The following is a 26,212-nucleotide window of genomic DNA, read 5'->3' as shown; positions in this document are numbered from 1 at the left end:
AGGTAAATAAGTAGTTAATATAATTATTCATGATAATTCATGCTAAATTTTGTATTTCCTCCGCCATTTTCCGCAGTTTGGCACCTCACGTCACATCATTTTACCGAAGTCAGCCCTATAGCTTCGGCGCAGTGCCAATCACTGACGTTTGTCAACAAAATGGTGCTTGACTCTTGAGACAGGTTAAATTACACCATATTGTTAATGACATTGAGCATACATTTTTTAAAATACCTTCTCGAAGTAAAACTTCTGTACGTACGTAGTACCAGGCCTGTTCATCTCGCGAGTTTACATCAAAAACAAAACACGCACGATGGCCCAACTACAGGATACGATTCGACAAGGCCTCACATACGAGCGAACATTGACTCACGCACGCGTATTCTTGTGTATGATGGAAGAAAATGGTGTACTAAATACTGTGCAGTATTTAACTGCCTAAATAATAATAAAAACACAATGTACTTTTTTAAGTTGCCTCAAGATACTGAGAGATAAATAAGTAGTTAATATTATTCATGATAATTCATGCTAAATCATGTATTTCCTCCGCCATTTTCCGCAGTTTGGCACCTCACGTCACATCATTTTACCGAAGTCAGCCCTATAGCTTCGGCGCAGTGCCGATCACTGACGTTTGTCAACAAAATGGTGCTTACTCTTGAGACAGGCTAAATCTATATTAATAATTTCGTCAAGGGGTACGGTAGACTGGATCGAAACCTTATATGAATAACAAAGCATAAAAAAATAACGATTTTGAGTCGACAACATATATCCGCAAAATTCGGATAATGGAGAATTTCGTTAAATTCCGATGGCATTGACAAACAAACCGCTGTCGCCATCTTTAGTAGTTCACCATCCACTCACTATGCGATCAACGCCAAAAGCTGGGTTGTCATCGATCCATAAATAAATGGAAATCAGTGCGTTTCGCGATTTTTATGATAATATACTCTTTAAATGAGTTTTTTCTTTAAACCTGGTATTGGCCGATTCAACCACAAAAAAAGAATATTAGCCATAACCTTATAAGTTGAAGTTCAAATGTCAATGTCATTTAGTTTCGCACAGTGATAAATTCCAGTGACATGCAATTTTTGTAATGGTAAAATATTTGTAAGAAACTGCAAACAAATGCAAATGTGCAGTCGATGTGTGGAATGCGACAACATTATGCTCGGTAAGCGGCTTAATATTTTTTTTTTTATTTAACCCGAAATGTAATAATAAATGACCACATGCATAGCCTGTGTTGAGTTGTTATCAATATAAATACAGAAACAGACACGGTTTTTGCACCGTTTTTTCTGATAACCGAATAGACATTAAACTCAGCTAAGATGGTAAGAGCGCGACAACGGAGAAGTCGAGGATGTAGGTTCAATTCCTGCATGTGGTGTATTTTTTCATCACATCTTATTAAATTTGTTTAATAAGAGTAACACAATATAGCATTAAAAATTTAAATTAAATCTTTAAATTAAAGCTTTAAATTAGCTATTCATAAATATATTTCTTTTTTAAGGTTCATAACGAAGAGTTGACGCTAATCGAGGATTCATTAATGATTGATGATGCTTCTTCGGACAACAAGAAAAAACAGCTACTGTCAGTCAGCAGTGATGATGCTTCTTCGGACAACAAGGAAAAACAGCTGCTGTCAGTCAGCAGTGATTTTATTTCTTTAGAAGAAGAAGAGAAAGAAAACATAATATCAAATGGCGGGCAGACCCCCGAAAAAACGTAAATATTCAAGCAGGTTTAGTACAGAATATCAGCCCCCCAGGACTAACTATTTATATTTAGCACTTTCAAATAACACCATTCAAGTATCAGTACATTCAGTTTGTTCTATGATTTATGAATGTGTTCAATGTCAAGCACTTCATTTTTTAGGTGAAAAAATTAAAATTCATTTTAAAAATTGTTGTCATAATGGGAAGGTATACATAGACCCAGACAGTCTTAAAGCCAATTCCAGAAATATTATTAGCATGTTTGAACCAAACAGAACAGATGAAAGTGTTCGAATATATCTTTACACTGAAATTCCGACACATTTCAGATTTATCCATGGACAGTGGCAACCACGAATATCTCAGTCAGCGGCTGATAAAGTAATTGCAAGAATGTATAATTATTCCTTTTCTGATCGGGAACGATATTATCTCCGGCTATTACTTCTTCACGTCAAAGGGCCGACTTGCTTCAGAGATGTTAGAACTTATTAATATGAAAATATTATTTACACATCATTTCGAGAAGCTGCTCAAGCAAGGGGGCTACTTTTTGACGATCATGAATGGGAAAGATGTTTGGATGAAGCAATTGGTTTCAAACTTCCTCGGCAATTACGCCAGCTGTTTGCGTTAATTTGCGTGTTTTGCTCTTTGGGAAAAATTTGCATCACATTTTATCGAAAACTTTACAAGATCCCGCCCTGAAATATTATCCAAACAGTTGGCTTTGATGAGCAAGAAATTGATGAAACATTAAAACTCCACGGAAAGAGACTAACAGATTTCGGACTTCCGGAGCCAGATATTGATGAAAATAGTATTTTCTTATCTGATCCCGTTTCTGACTATTAATAAGAGTTATTTACATAACCTATATTAACGATTGAATTTGATTGTTTTGTTAATTTGTTTAAGTTTATTTTGAATGTTGATTTAAAATAAAAATAATTTGTGTAAAAACATTTGCAGTTTTTATTTATCATATTTATTAAACACAACTAACGAAGCTATATGAATCTATATTTAATATTCTTTGAGAACCGATGACTACAGAAACATCTATCTACATTTTGCACCTAGAATTGTGTATTATGAGTCAAATTGCACCCGAGCGAAGCCGGGTTTTCATCTAGTTATACCATATTGTTAATGACATTGAGCATACATTTTTTTAAATACCTTCGCGAAGTAAAACTTCTGTACGTAGTACTTATTATTATTCTGTGGTAGTACTTATTATTATTCTGTGCTATCACCGAGTATTGATAGGAGCGCCCTTCGGTGTTGTCCAATTATAATATTGACTAGCTTTTGCCCGCGGCTTCACCCGCGTGAAATTTAGTTTGTCACAGATCGTCATAAATTATAGCCTATATGTTATTCTGGGTTATAAACAATAATACTGTAAAGTTTCATCAAAATCCGTTCAGTAGTTTTTGCGTGAAATTTAACAAACATCCAGACATCCAGACATCCAAACTTTCGCATTTATAATATTAAGTAGGATAGTAGGATTATAATAGATTTGGTTTCCTTGATAGGCTAACAGGTGGATAAAGAATATGGAGCGCGACAACGGGCTGCAGATAACTAAGCTGACTGACGTGGCGTATCTTCGGATCCTTGAGAACTGCATCAGGCTCGGCTGGCCCATGCTCATCGAAGACCTCGGCGAGACGCTCGAAGCCACCCTGTCGCCTGTCCTGCTCAAACAGACGTTTCTGCAGGTTCGTTGTACAATTCAATTAGGTAATTGAAAGCACAAACCAATCACTTTATTCTAAAGCACACCTTCTCTAAAAGAACAATAAATTCTAGTCCTCATACCTATGCTTTGAAATGCAAATTGATTAAGCTCTACTTGTCTCTGGTAAATTGGAAAGGTCAGGGTTCGTGCATTGAAGATAATGACCTGATGATGACGAGGAATGCATGTTTGTATGTGTTATATATGTACAAGCTTTTTTTTAGTTTGAGACTAACATAAACAATAGACGTTATCTATGTTGTCTATGGTCCTTCATGAAGTCATCTCCACTATATGACCACTACTCTTTTAAATTTACCTAAGGGCTGATTTTTAAATGGTCAGGTAACTTTTATCTGAAGAATAAACTTATCATTTCGACATATTTCCCATAATGAAACTGTCAATCTGTCAAACTTATTCTTCGGTTAAAAGTTATCTGACCATTGAAAAATCAGCCCTAAGACATTTAGCCTAGTTTAGTCGGCTGACAGCCGATGCTCATACTGAGAGAGTCTGTAGTCTGCAATTACTGCAATTTGCAACTTTTTGTCGGCTGATAGTTGGGTCGGGCTATTAATCAGTTTGGACATCGGCTATTGGCCTACTAAAAGTCAGTACTCTGCAGTCTTAGCCTAGGCGCAGACCACCGACTTGTATTAAAAATCGGCGATACCAAATCGGTGTAGCGTGCGCACTTCCATACATGTTCATACTGATCAACAGCCTGATTCAACTATCGGCCAACTAAAAGTCGGTGGTCTGCGCCTAGGCTTATGGAGCTTATGGGCTTACACTTCCCACGCTGGTCAGACGGGTTAAGGAGATCTATAGCCCTCTAGATATTTGTTTATGGTCGTACGTCTCCTGATCCACTTGGGCGCCAAATCAAATCATTTAAGAGTATATGTTCTCCTGCACTGCTCTCTAATTTACCAGGTCCATGGTCTACTAGATATTTATTTATTAATTTTAGGCTGGCCGCCTGCTCATCCACCTGGGCGACAGCGACATCGAGTATGACACCAACTTCCGTCTATACCTCACCACGAAGCTGGCCAACCCGCACTATCTGCCCGAGATCTGCATCCAGGTCACACTGGTCAACTTCACCGTCACGCTGTCAGGACTCGAGGACCAGCTGCTAGCGTTAGTTTTGTTTCAATACCCACAGATGTCACCTAGCTGACACCAGTCTGTTTAGTCCTAGAGATAGATATTTTTATTGCACACAACACAACAGACAAAATTACATTAAATAGCAGTAGCAGCAGCTAGTATCGACAGCTTCAAGCTGCGACTGTACTATGTGTACGTAGAATACTGTACTTTGTTATGCAGTTGCAGCTGGGAGCTGTCATTAATGGCTGCTTGAAGCTGCAACGCCTGCAACTGCATAGCGGGTATGGTGGGCCTGAGAGATTTAGAGTTACTGGTATTAGTCACACGTAGATCATAGAATAGTCATTGTGCTAGAAAAGTTCTCGAGCGACATTCACGCACCAGATTTTTCAGTTTCAGCCATTTTAAATCTTTATCAATCAACTGCTGAACGTAAAGCTCTCCCGATGCACACACTGAGCCCGTACACTTACACCTTACCGCTAAACACTCCAAAGATTTGTGTCGCTATCTATTTCTCAGCACTGGCTCATACGAAGCACTGATAGATCAATCGGTACTTTTAGCTACATGTGTCACGTAAGTTCAACCAAAAAGTGGCTGTGACATACGGACAGACAGACAGACAGACATGACTAATCTATAAGGGTTCCATTTTTTGACATTTGGCTACGGAACCCTAAAATTGATAACAAAAGGGTATCATCTTTGCACAACTATACATCACATTAAAATTTTTAGATCACAACACAAGTATTTTTTATTTTTATTTTAAAATTGATTATTATTTATTTAGTGACACAACCAACAGTCCTAGTTTTATACATATTCGTATGTATATCCATTGGTTTTTGATGTAGTTAGTTTAAATGAATTATGTAAGTATGTACAAAGTAATGTAATATAGTAATTATAGTAATAGTGTAATATAAACAAAAAAGAGTATGCTTGTAATAAGTAGAATATTAAATTTGTAAATATACCATACCCAGTTCATATACACATTTTAGTATAGTAAAATATATAAATAAATAAAGTTATTATTATTATAATATCAATTCATTTCACCCTAACCATAACATAATCATATTAATTATGTCTGTTCATGTGGAATTGTGGATTGAGTGATCATTTTTTCTTCTATACTATGAAATATCCAAAAAGATTACTGTATTTTACTAAATCTTCCTCGGTATTTGTTAGGATTGAAGAGATAATCACTCGCACATATTTAGTACCGTTGACATAGATAGGTTTAGCCCTAAAGCTAAGCGTCCACTTGTCGGTATCGTACGCAACGGACGCATCGTACGAAACACATCGTATCGGATGTGCGATGCGTACGATGCGGACAGGTGGACGCACTTATATGAGTTTCCATATAAAAAATACTACGATCCATTGCGTGCGATACGTCCGATGCGTACGATACCGACATGTGGACGCTTAGGTTAACGGGTAAAAATTTGAAAGTCCCGCCTTTTCGCAGCCATGACAGTAAACGATCTAATTCGAACGGCTCAAAAACTGAACTCCGACAAACGTTACTTCGACATTACGTTACTCCGACACTACTGAATATCGACATGACTTTACTTCGACACTACACTACTTAGACAAAGGCGAATATCCTTTGTCGGAGTAGTGTAGTGTCGAAGTAAAGTCATGTCGATATTCAGAAATGTCGGAGTAACGTAATGTCGAAGTAAAGTTTGTCGGAGTTTACTTAGGTAGCCAATTCGAACTTGCATTGTTAGATGGCGTTACTGGTATCAATTTTCAAACGGTAGAACAAAATTGTTTGGGAAAATCGCTGTTCGGCTCATAATCTGCTGTTTTAAGGATTTACTTTGACTCAATTATGACCTAAAAACATTAATGCTCTTGTTCAGGCACATCGATAATCGCATGGTCTGGGTTCTTATTGATCATACAAAATGAGTTGATTCTACTACAACAAATACAACTACTACCTACAGGGCCAATAAGTCTAAAAAAATTGATATCCCAAAATGACTGATTGCTGATGATAATTTGATTATGTAGTTGCATTTCAGCAGCAGAATCAAAAATTTTTGTTTGATTGTTCTACATGTACCTACAGTCCTACACTAATATTATTAAGAGAAAAGATTTGTTTTTTTTTTGTATTAAGTAGGTAAATAAGCTTCGAGACAACTGGACCGATATGAAAAATTCTTTCACCATGAGAATTCTACATTATCCCCGATGAACATGGGCTAAAGAACATCGATGGATAAATATACTGCGACAAACCGAGATTAACGCCTGGGAAGCCGCGGGAAAAAGTTGGTCCTAGAGTGATGAGAAATGAAAGAACTAAAAAAGAAACAATTACTGTCAAAAAAACAAGGTCCAAAAAAAATCTTTTTTCTTTTTTGCAACAATATCTAGGCCAGTATAAAATAGACGTATTCCACTTTGAGCACCTGCCCAAATTGCATCCGCACGAATAGCACCTGGCCTATTCCACTCAGAGCACCTATCGATATTTTGGGCAGGTGCCCAAAGGCCAGGTGCTATTTGAGCGGGGGTGCTCAAAGTGGAATACGTCATAAAATAACACACTATTGTTGCAACAATAGCGACGTGGTGCGCCTGGAGAGGCCGGACCTGGAGCTGATCCGCACGGAGCTCATCGTGCGCATCAACGCGGACAAGGCCACGCTGCTGGAGATCGAGGACAAGATCCTGCGGCTGCTGTACGCCTCCTCCGGGAACATCCTGGACGATGAGGAGCTCATCGAAACCCTCAACGAGAGTAAGGTGCGTGACCCTCAAAGAAAACCTGGAGAGACTACACCTGGATCTGATCTTACTCATCAACGCGGACAAGGTCACGCTGCTGCAGATCGAGGACAAGATCCTGCGGCTGCTGTATGCCTCCTCCGGGAACATCCTGGACGATGAGGAGCTCATCGAGACCCTCAACGAGAGTAAGGTACGTGACCTTCAAAGAAAACTTGGAGAGACTGCACCTGGATCTGATCTTACTCATCAACGCGGACAAGGTCACGCTGCTGGAGATCGAGGACAGGATCCTGCGACTGCTATAGGCCTCCTCCGGGAACATCCTGGACGATAAGGAGCTCATCGAGACCCTCAACGAGAGTAAGGTGCGTGACCCTCAAAGAAAACCTGGAGAGACTACACCTGGATCTGATCTTACTCATCAACGCGGACAAGGTCACGCTGCTGGAGATCGAGGACAGGATCCTGCGACTGCTATCGGCCTGCTCCGGGAACATCCTGGACGATGAGGAGCTCATCGAGACCCTCAACGAGAGTAAGGTGAGTGACCCTCATCGAGAGTAAGGTGCGTGACCCTCAAAGAAAACCTGGAGAGACTGCACCTGGATCTGATCTTACTAATCAACGCGGACAAGGTCACGCTGCTGGAGATAGAGGACAGGATCCTGCGACTGCTATAGGCCTCCTCCGGGAACATTATGGACGATGAGGAGCTCATCGTGACCCTCAACGAAAGTAAGGTGCGTGACCCTCAAAGAAAACCTGGAGAGACTGCATCTGCACCTGGATCTGATCTTACTCATCAACGCGGACAAGGTCACGCTGCTGGAGATCGAGGACAGGATCCTGCGACTGCTATAGGCCTCCTCTGGGAACATCCTGGACGATGAGGAGCTCATCGAGACCCTCAACGAAAGTAAGGTGCGTGACCCTCAACCAGAGTAAGGTGCGTGACCCTCAAAGAAAACCTGGAGAGACTGCACCTGCACCTGGATCTGATCTTACTCATCAACGCGGTCAAGGCCACGCTGCTGAAGATCGAGGACAAGATCCTGCGGCTGCTGTACGCCTCCACCGGAAACATCCTGGACGATGAGGAGCTCATCGAGACCCTCAACGAGAGTAAGGTGCGTGGCCCTCAACGAGAGTAAGGTACGTGACCCTCGACAAGAGTGAGGTACGCGACCCTCAACGAGAGTAAGGTACGTGACCCTCAACGAGAGTAAGGTACGTGACCCTCGACAAGAGTGAGGTACGCGACCCTCAACGAGAGTAAGATACGTGACCCTCGACGAGAGTAAGGTACGTGACGTGACCCACAGCGAGAGTGAGGTACGTGACCCTCAACGAGAGTGAGGTACGCGACCCTCAATAGAGTGAGGTACGTGAATCTCAATAGAGTGAGGTACGTGACCCTTAACGAGAGTGAGGTACGTGGCCTTCAACGAAAGTGAGGTAGGTACGTGACCCTCAACGAGAGTGAGGTACGTGACACTTAACGAGAGTAAAGTACGTGACCCGCATAATTAACAGTTTCAGACATTACGATCGGGAGCATTCAGCTCACGATCGAACACTTGTTGCGCGAACTTTTACTCTCGCCTGTGTGTACTTTCCTTTACGGAAACTTAGCTTCAAGTTCCAAAATAACCTTACTATAACAATAATGATACATGCATGGGTGCACTGATGAAGGGGCAGAGATTCTCCCCAGGCGAAAATGTAACCCTCTACATAATGTACCTTAAATTCCGTTATTAAGAGCAGTAGCTCCTGCCTAAAAAATCTGATTTACCTCCTAAATCAGACTGTACCCGGGCCAAAAGATGGGTACGCCCTGGGTAGTGTTTTAATGATTTGCCACCAGCCAAATGTACGTATGTCGGGAGGACTAAGCCTGATGTTCGGTTTCAATGTTGTAAGAATTTTTTCCACATTAGGTGATTACTTTTAGGCACCATTTGTAACCATGATGTTCATATATTTAACCCGACATACACTTCACCGGTATTATAATAAACGATATTATGTAATGTCCTTTAGTTAGATAGTACAAATTGATCATTCTGTTGCTATCCTATATTAGGAAACGTCAGAGATAATCAACGCCCGCCTTGAAGAGACAGAAGCAACGGAGATCAACATATCGGCAGCCCGAGAAAAGTACAGGACAGTGGCGACGAGAGGCGCTGTCCTCTACTTCGCCGTGGCCCAGCTCGCTGACATCGACCCGATGTATCAATTCTCCTTGAAGTACTTCAATCAGGCATGTTTTTACAAGCTTTTACTTAAATTAGCCAGAGGACGTCCACTGCTGGACAAAGACTTCTCCCAAGGATTTCCACAACGACCGGTCCTGCATCTAGATGCTTCCCGCGTTCTTATCAGATCGTCGTCACACCGAGGAGGCCTACCCACATTGCGTAGGTAGCCTGACCTGAGAACTTTTATGCCCAAAATGGCCATCCTACTATGTGTAAAACGAAATAAGATTTATTAGCTACTCCTGTGCCAATGACGGTTTGTGGGTACCTAATCATATTATTAGGTACTCATTAGTGGATAGTCTCTGAAAACTCCGCTACAGAATCTATTATTTTAGTTCAATTTGATGATATTTCATCCCAATCCTTGCTGAATTATCTAGGTCGCAGCCTCGCAGCTCGGAAGTTGATACTTTCCACGCACACATTTACAGGTTACCTAGGTAGCAAGTGAATGTGTGCGTAATTAGGTTCGTGACGCAGGCTTCGCCGGGGTCGGGCTAGTTGCCCTCGGCGCGAATCGATACTGCAAAATGCACATGCGCCGAAACGCAGGATCAAAATAGCCAGCTCGCCACCCCCGGGCAGCCCCGGCCAGCAGCCCTGTTATCAATGCTTGCAATAAAATATTTGTTTCTTGCATGCATCCCTAAGTTGAATAGATACAAATTACCCAATTTAGTAGATGCATACGACTAATTCACCTAAAATACCTAGTTACATTAGAGTAGAGTAGCAAAATTATTGATTGGTCCTTTGTCCGATGTCCTACTATTAGGTAAATATTTGACGCAAGTAGCCGTTAGCATAAGTAGTAGAAGAATGGAAAATCAATGCATAACAGTCATAAACTCTTACAGCAAGCAATCTGACTGAAATGGAATACCTAATCACGTAAACAGTATTCGTACTCCCCCATACTTATGCCTGTTTTCACCATCAACCCCTAATTTTTTAGTGACCCCTATGGTAAAACTTAACAGGAATTTTATTTTCAAAGGGGTCACTTAAAAATTAGGGATTGATGGTGAAAACGGGCATTAGTCCCCATGCCATCTCTTATTAGTTGTTCATACAATCATACATATCCAGTAATCAGTGAACAGAGGCTGTCATTATTGCATTGAGGTGACATTGTATCTACAATGATTGAGCATTAACGACGCAAACAGTCGCGTATTTAAGTCACGCAACAAGTCCGGGTTTTGAAAAATGAAATTGAGCAGTTGATGTTTTTGCTACCTCATATAAAAATTAATATTTAGCCGCCCCGCACTTGAACTTGAATCTGTCTACCAATTTATTTAATTAATTTAGGCTATTATAGTAAACAGCAATATCTATGCCACAGGTGGCGGGTTTAGGGTTACCAGGTTTGGCTTTTTAGGGACTTGTCCGGCTAAATATTGTCTTGTCCGGCCTTTGTTAGGCTTTTTATGTGGCTGCCGCGCCAATCCAAACTCGAGCCACAGAATAATGTTCATTCAAAGATGGTACCCACTCATGAGCTATGAGCTATTAAAATGCCTTTTGTACCCTTTGCACCACCGGCCTGCACCACTGGTGGTGCAAAGGGTATTTTTAAATCCCTCTTGCACCACCAACAAATAGTGCTGTGCTACCATCGACTGTAAAACTACACTCGCGAGCAAAAGTATGGAATCGCTTACATGAAGTTGTTTCCACGCAATCTCGTGTACTAACGAATTTGTTAGTAACAAAAAAAGTGGCACCATTTTAAAGATTAAACTTTTAACTTTACATTGATACCAAATTCATTTAAATCACACCAGTATTTAAAAAGATATCCCGCCTAATGTGAAGAAGTAAGGAAAAAAACATGTATCAACGTTTTGATACGTCGCGAGTTGCGGCCTATTTACCCCCTATAAAAGCACGTGTTTTCGGATTTTTGCTTTCACACATTTATCCATACACATCTCCGCTTCTTTTGACACTTTACCTGGGATTCTACACCTTCAGAAGCAGCACAAATCGTTGCACTATTGCAAAAAGGGCTCAGCCAGCGAGCTGTCGCACGTCAGCTCCACATAAGCCAGTCCTGGATTTCGAAAGTTTTAAGACGCTTTCGGGAGACTGGTGGCTTCATCCCGAGACCAAGTTCTGAACAGCGCCGATGCATATCACAGAGGGATGACCGTTTTTTCATGTCAAACTCTCTATGAAATCGTCATTTGATTGGTATCGACGTCCAGAAAGAGCTCAGAAATGTTCGTAGGATAGCTGTTAGCAAGTGGACAGTTCGTCTAAGATATAAGTAATAGAATTTGACTCCAAAAAGGCCTGCCACAGGCTCGAAACTGACGGCAGGTCACCGATAAGCACGCTTTCAATTTGCTCGTACACATCTCGATGGGAAGTCGAGCAAGCCACCCCCATAAGCCACTGCTTCAGCGAACCAGCACTGCAAAAATGGCTCCCCAGAACGCCTATAGACCCGACCTCTTTGACTGCTGCATCTGTCTGCATTCATCGGATAACAGAACTTGCCTCCATTACTCACCTTCCCATCAAAATGGGTGCGAGCAAATTGAAGGCGTGCTTGTCGGTGACCTGCCGTCAGTTTCGAGCCTGTGGCCGGCCTTTTTGGAGTCAAATTCTATTGCTTATATCTTAGACGAACTGTCCACTTGCTAACAGCTATCCTACGAACATTTCTGAGCTCTTGCTGGACGTCGATACCAGTCAAATGACGATTTCATAGAAAGGTTGACATGAAAAAACGGTCATCCCTCTGCGATGTGCACCGGCGCTGTTCAGAACTTGGTCTCGGGATAAAGCCATCAGTCTCCCGAAAGCGTCTTAAAACTTTCGAACCCCATGACTGGCTGATGTGGAGCTGACGTGCGACAGCCCGCTGGCTGAGCCCTTCTTGCAATAGTGCAACGATTTGTGCTGCTTCTGAAGGTGTAGAATCCAAAGTAAAGTGTCAAAAGAAGCGGAGATGTGTATGGATCAACGTGTGAAAGCAAAAATCCGAAAAGACGTGCTTTTATAGGGGGTAAATAGGCCGCAACTCGTGACGTATCAAACAGTTGATACATGTCTTTTTCCTTACTTCTTCACATTAGGCGGGATATCTTTTCAAATACTGGTGTGATTTAAATGAATTTGGTATCAATTTAAAGTTAAAAGTTTAATCTTTAAAATGGTGCCCCTTTTTTTGTTACTAACAAATTCTTTAGTACACAAGATCGCGTGGAAACAACTTCATGTAAGTGATTCCATACTTTTGCTCGCGAGTGTAGTAGTAGACTGTATGTTATTAATAAATTAATCAAAACATACCTAAAAGTTTTCCTTTCATCATCACCTCATCAACATGAAATGATGACTACAAGACACAAATACTTGAATGACTTAAGAATAAAATAATACTTATGAAAAACTTAACACGTGGCTTTAAACATTTCACTTCAGACCCACGATACCCCGGGCCTACATACAACGAATAATTAGTACCAGGGCAAGATAACCATAAAGGAGCTATTTTATGATACATGTTTATATCTCGGGTCTACCAAGAAGAATTTGATATAGCTCCTTTATGATTATGTTGCCCTGGTACTTAAATACATAATTTTTAGTAACTCTTTTGAAAACATTTAACAGCCTTTGTTACTCAGAAAATTATTTGGATTTTAATAGTGAAATATATGTTATCAAATCTGTCCAGTAGTTTCGGAAAATATTCAGTACAAACAAACAATCAAATATTTCTCCTCTTTATAATATTAATATTATATAAATTATAATTATAGATAATCGTTTTACAGTTAATGGTAGCGCGGCACTATTGGTGGTGTAAAGGGGATTAAAAAATACCCTTTGCACCACCAGTGGTGCAGGCCGGTGGTGCAAAGGGTACAAAAGGTTAAAATGCATGTCCGGCTTTTAGGGTAAAATGTCCGGACAAATGAAGCACAGAGTCCGGCTTTTGTGTTTTTGGACCTGACAAGCCTAGGCAGGATCGATTTTCGCGGGAACCTAACATTTTTGTACAAGAAGGAACATTTCGTATTATTATTAATGCATAATTTATACAAAAGTGTATTATAATGATGTATTCACTGTCTGGAATCTACTTATCATCAAGCTTTGCTACTAGCATTGTCATCACACTGTCCACCATATCCCGCAATGAAGGAATCTATTAACACAGACAATAGTGCGGTAGTGGTAGTGGCCAATCTAGGTACGCAGAACAAGCTGCAATATTGCAAGTCTGATCGCCTCGTGTGTCTTACGGCGATAACGTGCTGAATAGATTAATTAACGGAAAGCCGATTGATCTATTACCCGTCCCCTTGAAGGTTTGTCGGTCCGCCTCGTGGGTGGACCGACAAACCTTCAAGGGGACGGACGACCTGATAAAGGTAGCAGGAAGGCGCTGGATGCAGGCCGCTACCAACCGTGCGATGTGGAAGTCATTGGGGGAGGCCTATGTTCAGCGGTGGACGTCCTATGGCTGAAATGATGATGATGATTATGAAGGTTTGAATCCTCTCGGGACGCAAACTGTTTTAAAACTTAACAGCAGAGACCAAAGATGTAACTAGGTAAGGTTAAAATAAAAGCACTCCCAACCAGTCAAAATCTTTTTAACAGTTACTAAGTAAGGATTTTATGCCGATCAATACACAGTACCTACCTATGTTTGTAGAGAACGTCTGTCTGTGAGTATTTATAGAAATGTTTCCGCTCTACTACTTACCTAGGCGCCATAGGAGTAACTATGGTAGCCAGTGAAGGCTCCGATTAATCTACAGGTTGAAACTAAAAAACAAATTTGAAGCGAAAATAAGTAAAAGCCGATGGTAATAGCTTTTTTAGATTTAAATAATAAACTTTTTTAAATTTAGTTATTTTTTATAATTTAATTCCGATACAAGCTTTCGAAATTATTTGAACCTAGCATATAATTATTTTTTTCGTTCAAGTACAACTGCATTTCAGAATAAAAGCTGGTTTTTTTAAAAAGGTTTTTTAAATATTCTCGTAATTTTATTTTACACTTTTTAGTTGTATCACATGAATCACATCTCTGGGCCCTGGACATTATTAAGCACCAAAGTGCTCGGGAAGACGAATCCAACGAACCCATACTCGATAAGTTTCCGCCGTTTAGTTTAGGAGTTCCTATGGCTACTTCCTGACTCCATCATCAGGACCCTGGACATCATCTAGCACTATAGTGCTCGAAAAGACAAATCCAACCAACCCAAATTCAATGCGATTCCGCCGTTTCGTTAGGAGTTCCTATGGCCTCCTACTGACTTAACTTAAATGTAATGTTATTAGGATAGTGTCTGGTCCGCTAATGTGTTCCTTACAAATACCTATTGCATTCTGCGAAGCTATGGCATTAGGTCTCCAGACAACTGATCTGTAATACTGACATTAACATTACTTTCATTATTCCTGCCTTCGGTAATGACATTTTCCTCCTTATTACAAAAAAGTTCAACCAGTCTAACTTTTTGCAATAAGGGGTCTGACTAACCACGTACAAATAGCCTTTTCGCACTATAACCGTCGATCCTTAATTCCACCCACGCCAATGTCCGCTAAGGTGTTTTTTAACAAATTACATTCTGCGAAGATAAGGAAACTATGAGATAAATCGTACCTACCGTTGATCATTTGATAAAATCACTTATTATTACACTTCTTCATTCTTTCTTTTCAGCCAAATGGTGTCAACTAATTAGATACTGGACAAACGCCTCCCTCAAGGATTTCCAAAACGACCGGTCCCGCGCTGCCCCCAGACTATTCATTAATACATGTTCTTTTTTTGTTTAAACAAAGCATAATAAAGCACTACATTTATTCTTAAAAATTAAACTATGCAACTGTTCATCAGGTATTCAACGCGGTGATTGAGAAGAGTGAAAAATGCGACGTGCTAGAAACTCGGTTAGATATCCTCCACCGAGAGATCACTCTGTCGGTGTACCGGAATGTCTCCAGGGGGCTGTTCGAGAGGCACAAGCTGGTGTTCAGCTTCCTCCTCAACATGGCCATATATCTCAACGCGGGCCTGGTGACGCCCGACCAGTGGAACTTCATATTACGAGGGCCTGCTGGCACCAAAGTGGTAAGTAATTTGTTCAGACTAAAATAAATATGTTTTTTCAATTACTACTATTATTGAAAAAAAGTTACTTGTTGATCAATTACTTATTTATTCAGGATACTAATTTATACATTTCCAACATTATAACACCTTAAAGTTAGGTAGTACTTCTTGCTTTAAATGCTCCAATCGAACTGCCTGTCCGGCGGCATGCCCGCGATAAGGCAACTTCCCCTTCCATTCGTCAGAGTCAACCGGCTCGAAACGACTTATCGACAGCATGCCCCGGAAGTAGTCAAAATCAATACTTAAATAACAATTTATTTCTAAATTACTAAATTGTATACAATAAAAATTCTAAAATAATTTCATTAAATAATAAACATGAAATGTGTAATTGAATATAATACAGAATAAATTCTAAAACCATTCTAATATCTGCAACAATGTCCAGGAAGTAGTCAAGTAAAGTATTTAATTTTAATAATGGGTTTTTAAATTCTGCCAAAATTATTACAATAACTATTTATAAGCAACTAATAATCGTATAAAATACAATATTAATTCTAAAATCATTACATTCGGCCATCCGTCACCGTGATGCCTCCTGGCATTCACGTCTCATAAAGATATTAAAATCATTACATTCGGCCTGGTATTCCCGTCTTAATAAAGATATATTCTAAAATCATTACTATTAATTTTCGAAACAATATGAATCATATTATTATTTATACAACTTGTAAATAAGTGTTATTATCATGTGCAAATTTTGTTAAGAAAAGGAAGAAGATCCTGAATTTTATTTAATATTGTACATTAGGAAACTTAAAAACTAATCCACGTAACTTAGGTACTATGCACACACTGTTGGGTACAGCAGTCTTTACACAATAACTTTCCTTAGATAATACCTATTACTTATAATATTTACTTTAATTGCCCACAGAGAGCATAATAATATATGCCTACCTAAAGAGCATACTGTTCATTATTTATTTATCACTTTACTACATCAGAATTATGTTTGCACACACTGTTGGGTACAGCAGTCTATACACAATAACTTTCCTTAGATAATACCTATTGCTTATAATATTAACTTTAATTGCCCACGGAGAGCATGATAATATGCCTACCTAAAGAGCATACTGTTCATTACCTATTTATTTATCACTTTACTACATCAGAATAATGTTTGCACACACTGTTGGGTACAGCAGTCTTTACACAATAACTTTCCTTAGATAATACCTATTACTTATAATATTTACTTTAATTGCCCACAGAGAGCATAATAATATGCCTACCTAAAGAGCATACTGTTCATTATTTATTTATCACTTTACTACATCAGAATTATGTTTGCACACACTGTTGGGTACAGCAGTCTATACACAATAACTTTCCTTGGATAATACCTATTGCTTATAATATTAACTTTAATTGCCCACAGAGAGCATGATAATATGCCTACCTAAAGAGCATACTGTTCATTATTTATTTATCACTTTACTACATCAGAATTATGTTTTTCTAAGGCCTCAACATGAATCTAAGCTTGTATGGATCATAATGGTTTGTTTTTTTTTTAAAACTTAGAACACCAGTAGCTATCCTATGTATCGTATTTCATAAAATTTCTGTCAATTTATAGGGACCAACAAACTTTGACAGAATCTTTGCACTTTTTGTTTTCAGTTCTATAGCGAACGGCCTTCACAAAACATTTTAGAAAATGCATCTACGACAGTAACGATGTGTGTTTTACCTAAAATATAATTCGGTTGTGTTACCGTCTTTCGTCCTCACAGAGGAATCCAAATAATCCATTCAAGTGCGAAACTGTACTTCAACATTTTTTTTTTTGTTGGATATTATCTTCATTATAAGCGCACTTTAAGTATGCCCTAACCCTTTTTTGTTTTGGAAACCAATACTGTTGTATTCTTACGAGTGTTTGAATATCCGTAATGCTCGATTTCATCACGATTAGCACACAAATGTCTCATCTAGCATTACGTGGGATCACTAAAATAATTTCTTATTAACTTTAACGTGGTTTGGTTATGGCATTCTAGCTATAAAAATATTTGCCTGAGGTATTGTTGGACAAGGAGACATAAATAACAACGACTTCTATGCCGTTGTGGATTAAAAAGACTTAGCATTCGGTACTCGGCCTCCGGTTAATCTAAATATAATATATAACTCAAAGGTGACTGACTGACTGACGGTGATCTATAAACGCACAGCCCAAACCACTCAACGGAACGGGCTGAAATTTGGCATGCAGGTAAATATTATGACGTAGGCATCCGTTAAGAAAGGATTTTACGAAACCACCTCTTAGGGGAAAACAGAATCCGCGCGTACAAAGTCGCGGGGGGGCGCTAGTTACATTATATTCCTCTATCACTATTATATCACTTGTTTTGCGAACCTTAAATAAATAAATATCAACGATATCGCAACTGCCTAAGGTGGGAATTAAGCCCACGAAAATATTTTGATCGAGAGGAGACTAAGAAATTTGTAACTATCCTCGGTAAAACCAGAATTAGTACGCTTGTATCTGTGATTTCTATTGTATCAGTAACAAAAGGTGCCGAAAAGTCTTCGTGGTTCTCAAAAATATTCTGATTAGGACCTTAATAGAATGTTAGTGTAGAATTATTCAAAACCGTGAGAAATAACAGTTCCGAGAAGTTCCGACCATTTGTCAGTGTTCTACATACCTATACATCATTGATCACTAACATTGCAACAACGTCAATCTTATGAACATTCATGCTTATATGTTAGTTCTATCTATAAGTAAGAATGCTAATTGACTAAATCTTTTGCAACTGAAATATTGTCAAAATGCTTCGCCAAACTAAGTACATCAGCGTCAGTTTTGCATAAAAGAGTGCTCTCATTATAAAAATCTAAACCCGCGTTTATGGATTTTCCATTTACCAAAATTTCTCTTACTAAATTACTTCAAAATCATGGTTTTTCTCCAGAGTCATTCCCAATACGAGAAGTAGTGTTTGAAATTGAAGGAATACGAGTTAAACTCACAGGCATCGTTTTCGTATTCTAAATGATTGCTTAAGCTACATTTAACGAGTGGCAGTTAAAACATACCACAGAGCATTTTCAGAACCCGAGTTGTTTATCTTTGGGGCTGGATGAATCTGTTCCTATGATCGATTATTTGCGAAATAAACTGGCTTTAATGAGAACAAAAGTCTGGGCAAGTCTTTGGGTTTTGTTATTTCACGCCTATTTAACCATCCTAGTTAGTCATAAAAATAATCACGTAAGTTTTCATCCTTCCAAGAAGGAAGATCCAGCATTTCCTCAACCGTTCATAATTCTTTTAGCTAAGAAAAATCACTGCCACTCACTCCAGGCATAGATTACCATAAAATCAACAAAGCCTCAATCTATCTTTGGCTAGGTTAACTAACTTTTGCAATGAAAATTGTACTACTTATTTCTCATTCATAATTATTTGCAGAGTTGAATTCAGGGATTAAATTATTAAAGCTGTTATTGAAAGAATAATAACTACTAGACATAAAATAATTTCAAAAAACCTCTTCACTAGAGAGTATTTACGAATCTAAGCTGCTAACCTGCTTCTTCAGTATAGCTGGAAGAAGATGAGCCCCTTTGCATTCTTTTCTTGCAACTTCACCCCATAGAAGACCGTCGTGGTGACGCCTCCTTACTTTGTCAACGAAGACAACTTCATCCGCTTAGCTCGCTTATTTGATCGTTGGCTGACGGGCGTCCCCGGTGGTGTACCGGCTCAACTGTGAAATAAAGTTCTCGACGGAATAAACTGTGTATGACAAGCATCAACTTAAAATTTTATGGGGCTATGTTCAATTTTTATATCATATTAAGCTCTTGATTTATTTCCTATTCAAAACCAAAAGTAAAATCTAAAAATATATTGCTTGACAAATATTGTATGCTCTTCTTTGCTTTGCCACTGTTACATGTAAAAATTTTACTTATGCTTTATAAATAAAGATGTTCAGTTTGTATTTTAGTCAGTGCAACTCTCATACACAACTGCGACGACTGGATGGCTCGCTTAACATACCAGCAAAATCCTGCCCGAAGTCGGCAAGCACACCCAGTGCGTCTCTTAACCTACAATATTAGGTGGGTAATACATTATGAAAAAGAAACTGGAAAGGCTAAAAGCTAGCTATCAAGCTAAAAAAAAATGGGAACAACTATCCACTATGGGCACAACGCTAACGCTTCATAACTAAAATCAAGGACACACTTGGCCCATCGGCACACCTGGCCGCTAACTTAAAAATTATGGACACACCTGGCCCATCGGCACACCTGGCCCATCGGCACACCTGGCCGCTAAAGTTAAAATCAAGGACACACCTGGCCCATCGGCACACCTGGCCGTTAATATAAAATCAAGGACACACCTGGCCCTTCGGCACACCTGGCCGCTAACTTAAAAATCAGACACACCTGGCCACGCCTAGTTGCTACTAGTTGTGGAACATACATAGCTCCAATGAATCCTACATAGCATTTATGAATTTTACAATTGAAGTGTCTTTTCGTCATACCTCGAGTACTCATTGTAAAAATAGCGTCTAATAAAACTACACAAGTCTGTCGTCTGCATACTACAATAATTATGAACCTCATTTATCACTAGCACAAGCAGTCGTCGGTTCGTAAAATCAAAGTTATCTTTATTCGTGTTGACTAATTAAATTAGTTACTTACAAATCGTCAAAATGTTCTTAAGGAGCCTAGTGCTTCGAGACAAATATTTAGTAAAAGAAGCGTATCAAGAATCGCTTCATAAACTATCAAGGAGTAACCTTGACCGAATGAATCAATCAAGTTTTTTTTTTTTTTTTTTCTAGTATAACTTTGTTCTTATGTACAGTTTAAATGTACTTTAATGATAGATCTTATCAATTCTACAACAATATAAAAAGTGGCATCTAGCTTTATACCAGAAACGTGTCTAACTTTGTACGAGTAATTGTAGGCGCATCTAACCGTACGAGTACTTTGTAATCGCATCTTGATAAACTGAAGGCGCATCTAGCCTGATAAACTGAAGGAGCAACTAGCCAATTAACAATCCATATTTCACTAGCTTTTGCCCGCGGCTCCACCCGCGTGAAATTGAGTTGAATTTAGTTTGTCACAGATCCGTCATAAATCATAGTCTACATGCTATTCTGGGTTAAAAAGATTAATACTGGAAAGTTTCATCAAAATCCGTTCAGTTATTTTTGCGTGAAAGAGTAACAAACATCCATCCAGACATCCAAACTTTCGCATTATATTATATAGAGTAAATTTATGAAGATTTAGAGTACCTTAATTGGGGACTTCTTATATTATGCGAACTACTAATCTAATATTATTCTAACTATATACTAGTCTTTGAATTATCTTCATCAGGACATAGCACACTTAACTAGTTCTTAACGAAAATAGACTACACACTAAATCGGTCAAAAGTAAAATAAAATAAAATTTTATTAATTTAGTATCATCAGAGGATAGCCCCGACATATACGAACATAATAATTTGAATACTAATGTGTTCCGTATTATGTCCGTTCCGCCAGAGAATAGCCCCGACCATATACGAGACAATACAGCACACAAGATTCGAACATGCACTTCAGTAGGTTTTAAAATATTATTACAGGTACACACTTATTATGCTAGTATCATCAGAGGGTAGACCCCATCATATACGAACATAATAATTTGAATACAAATGTGCTCCGTATTATGTCCGTTCCGCCAGAGAATAGCCCCGACCATATACGAGACACAATACAGCACACATGATTCGAACATGCACTTCAGTAGGTTTTAAAATATTATTACAGGTACACACTAAACTTCATTATGCTAGTATCATCAGAGGGTAGACCCCATCATATACGAACATAATAATTTGAATACAAATGTGCTCCGTATTATGTCCGTTCCGCCAGAGAATAGCCCCGACCATATACGAGACACAATACAGCACACAAGATTCGAACATGCACTTCAGTAGGTTTTAAAATATTATTACAGGTACACACTTCATTATGCTAGTATCATCAGAGGGTAGACCCCATCATATACGAACATAATAATTTGAATACAAATGTGCTCCGTGTTATGTCCGTTCCGCCAGAGAATAGCCCCGACCATATACGAGACACAATACAGCACACAAGATTCGAACGTGCACTTCGGTAGGTTTTAAAATATTATTACAGGTACACACTTCATTATGCTAGTATCATCAGAGGGTAGACCCCATCATATACGAACATAATAATTTGAATACAAATGTGCTCCGTATTACGTCCGTTCCGCCAGAGAATAGCCCCGACCATATACGAGACGCAATACAGCACACAAGATTCGAACATGTAGTAAAAAAAATGTTTAATACTATCATAATCTTTTGTACGAAATAAATGTTCTTTTAAAAATATATTGCTACATACCTTTGTTTGTGAGCTGAAGATGTGGATCACATTCCCGCTTCCGATTTATTGAAAAAAAGTTACTTGTTGATCAATTACTTATTTATTCAGGATACTAATTTATACATTTCCAACATTATAACACCTTAAAGTTAGGTAGTACTTCTTGCTTTAAATGCTCCAATCGAACTGCCTGTCCGGCGGCATGCCCGCGATAAGGCAACTTCCCCTTCCATTCGTCAGAGTCAACCGGCTCGAAACGACTTATCGACAGCATGCCCCGGAAGTAGTCAAAATCAATACTTAAATAACAATTTATTTCTAAATTACTAAATTGTATACAATAAAAATTCTAAAATAATTTCATTAAATAATAAACATGAAATGTGTAATTGAATATAATACAGAATAAATTCTAAAACCATTCTAATATCTGCAACAATGTCCAGGAAGTAGTCAAGTAAAGTATTTAATTTTAATAATGGGTTTTTAAATTCTGCCAAAATTATTACAATAACTATTTATAAGCAACTAATAATCGTATAAAATACAATATTAATTCTAAAATCATTACACTATTAAGCCCTTTATAACTAACAAAATAATGAACGAGAAGTAGCGAGAAACTAAACCAAGTTTTAAAGCACAACACAGTGCCTACTTCTTTTTTTAAGGGTTCTGTACCTACCCAAAGGGAAAGTCGGGACCTTATTTATAGATAGAGCTTTGTAAGTACGGCTTGTACCTAATTTTTAGGGTTCCGTACCTCAAAAGGAAAAAACGGAACCCTTATAGGATCACTTTGTTGTCCGTCCGTCCTTCTGTCAAGACCCTTTATCTCAAGAACGCGTGAACGTATCAAGCTGAAATTCACATGAAATACTCAGGTCTATTGTCCCTTTAAGCTGTGAAAATATCAAACTTCTAAGCCAAGCCAATCAAAAGATACAGCCGATTATGTCGATATTTTCAACAAATTTTCGACACTCGCAAAGGAATCAAAACCTACAGGATACTTCCCGTAAACTCAGAATCTTGAAATTTGGCATAAAGCATTGTCATATAATGCAAATATAGGAAAAATTGCGAAAATTACATTTTTTTAGTTATATAATATAATAACAATATTTTAATAAAATGAAACTTACTACCTTATTTCTCACGAACGAATAAAGGTATCAAATTGAAATTTATACCAAATACCTAGATCTATTGTCCCTTTAAGAAGTAAAAAAATCAAACTTCTAAGTTAACGCGATCAAAAGATACAGCAGTTTATACCGACACCTTAGACGAATTTCCGTCACACGCTAGGGAATCAAAACCTACAAGGTACTTCCTGTGAACTCAGAATCTTGAAATTCGGCACGAAGCAACGTTATATAGTACAGATAAAGGAAAAATTGCGAAAATGATAAATTTGAAGTTATATAAAATTTTAAATATTATTTTTGCTTACATGACATAAAATATTTTTTTAATAATTATAAACTTACTACCTACCCTTTTTCACATGAACGCGTAGAGATATTAAAGTTGAAATTCACATCAAACACTTCTTAAATCTAATTGCCTCTAAACTGTGAGAAATTCTAAATCAACGCAAAAATTCAAAACGCTGAGGTAGGTACCTACCTATAATGCAAATATAGGAAAAATAAATAAATAAAAAATAATCATACCGCATATTTTTTTTTTATAAAACTCCGGACTTTGACGTAATTTTGGTTTAAGTGAAATGAATGGTGTCCATTGGCATAGCTACAGGTTTTACCTTAGAATACTTGTTTTATATTTGTAGATAGTTACCCTGCCTAAAAAAAAACCCTAGCTACGCCAAAGCTAGCGTTATTTGATAAGGATCAGATATAAACACAAAATAATCTTGCGTGCATACCAATGTTATTTATACCATTTTGCAAGGGGAAAGGGATTTGTGGTTAGCCCTGACTACTTAAGGACAGGAATAAATCAAATGATACCGCGAGCTAACTACGAACAGCGCCATCTATTGACAACGGTGCGAACTACGTAGTGTCGTTGCTCGGTGATAGGTGTTGCTGATTGCAGCTCATTGTTACAATACTTTTTATTAAAATCGGATTTTATTCCGGAGGTTTTACAATTTCTTACTACTTTCGCAAATCATTACAAATGAAGAAAGGAATTTACGGTGTGGTACCCTCAATGTACAATTAGATTTCGAGCGATACCACTTTTGGGCATTCTCCTTTTAAGTAGTTACTTTCCCCATTGTAATGTTATGAATTTCATTTTGCAATAAAAATACCATAGTTATGACTCGATTGTCGTAATGAACGAACTTTGTAAACCTTGCAGGTTTGTACGGAACCCTCGGTGCGCGAGTCCGACTCGCACTTGGCCGGTTTTTATTATTCTCAAAGGTTTACATAAAATCACTCCCTCTGGACACGTGGTCCGACTGCTTTGTCCGACTAATCGGACCACGTGAACTTTTTTTTCCTGTTGGTTCGATTAAGGAGTCGGACTATCAAGACTTTCTGTTCTTAAGGTTACATGGTCCGACATTTAACCGCCCAACCTATTTGAAAGAAAGAAAGAAAGATACATTTATTATTTCATTAACTCAACACTTTTTAATTGCATTTTCTTAATTGAAAAACTATAACAGACCTATTCCTTTTAGTTCAAATCAAAGTTTAACTGAGTTGAACTTTCAGGAAAAAAAATCCATAGTTTTCATATTTTTTCTAGAAATTTGAAATAAACGGAATATATTTTCCTAAAAATTCAACTATAATAAATCTATTGAATATTTTTGATTGATTTTTTAGGCTAGTTTCCTAAAAAAATTTTTTTAATCCGTCAATTTTAATATAAAAAAAATATTGGACACGTATATTTTTAATTGTCAATCAAACAAATAATTACAAAGTTATAGTGCGTTGAAGTTCCGCGCGACGTCACAAAGTGCAGCACTTTTACGCACTCACTGACGTCACGGGCCTTTTCTTTAGAACTTTGGCACGCTTTATCTCTTTACATTTTCATTAGTTTTAAAAAGTGAAAAATAGGTGTCGAGTATTTTTTGATAAGCTAACTGACGGACTTATTAAAACTCTTGCTTTTTACCCAGGAAACATCCCTATTGAAAATGTGGAAAACAAATGAATACCTACATAACCTATCTATAATAATAATAATATAAACATTTAGGAAATGTTTATAAAAAAATCCGTTTATTTCAACTTCCTTGAAAGATTACTTAAGAAAGTTGACTTTACGGTTTTTTTTCCTGAAAGTTCAATTCAGTTGGACTTTGAATTGAACTAAAAGGAGGTCGCTTTACATTGACTGAAACAATCTTTAATTAAAATTATTTATACCTTTACATATTTGTATTAATTTATTCAAATCAATATTAATTTAAATTTATTATTATAAATTTATTTAATAGTGAACCTTTCCATGCCAAGCGTTCACGAGGAAGCTCTTGTTATTATTATGACCAAAGAGCATCGCATTGGTAGTTAATATGAAATTGTCACGAGAAATAGTTTCCATGGATCGATTTTGTTGCATACCACCCTTAATTTATTTCAAGTCCGATTAGTCGGACGAAGTGGAATTGCGATTCCTTGTAGTCCGATTAATCGAACCAACAGGAAAAAAAAGTTCACTTGGTCCGATTAGTCGGACAAAGCAGTCGGACCACGTGTCCAGAGGGAAATCACTTATACTTAGATAATACAATATTCAAATTCATAAATTTTACGACTAGCGTAAGCAAATAACATAATTATTTGAGTTGAATTGAGTGAGGATAGTTCGAAATAACAATATTTGAGTGGTCACAGTGCAGTGCAAAATATGTTTTATAGGGGCTATCTACTTTCTTGAATCTGGATGTAACTTTATAAATTAAGATATGAATTCATTATTTAAATAAATCACAATTATTAGTTATTATTATAACTACTTATTCCTAA

General features: G+C 38.0%; 1 protein-coding gene across 1 annotated transcript in view; it reads left to right on the top strand.

The window, feature by feature from the left end:
* The window catches only part of LOC135086570 (dynein axonemal heavy chain 6), a 91,662-nt gene that overhangs the window by 47,758 nt on the left and 17,692 nt on the right, over window positions 1-26,212 (top strand). The window contains exons 51-55 of the mRNA XM_063981321.1: window positions 3,290-3,475; window positions 4,472-4,644; window positions 7,224-7,404; window positions 9,476-9,655; window positions 15,541-15,774. Coding sequence (XP_063837391.1) covers window positions 3,290-3,475; window positions 4,472-4,644; window positions 7,224-7,404; window positions 9,476-9,655; window positions 15,541-15,774 — 954 coding nt within the window. The remainder of the gene's footprint in view (window positions 1-3,289; window positions 3,476-4,471; window positions 4,645-7,223; window positions 7,405-9,475; window positions 9,656-15,540; window positions 15,775-26,212) is intronic.

This window comes from Ostrinia nubilalis, chromosome Z (genome assembly GCF_963855985.1).
Source record: "Ostrinia nubilalis chromosome Z, ilOstNubi1.1, whole genome shotgun sequence".
Classification (NCBI taxonomy): domain Eukaryota; kingdom Metazoa; phylum Arthropoda; class Insecta; order Lepidoptera; family Crambidae; genus Ostrinia; species Ostrinia nubilalis.
The sequence above is the reverse complement of the archived record's forward strand: the minus strand, read 5'-3'. Positions and strand labels throughout refer to the sequence as shown.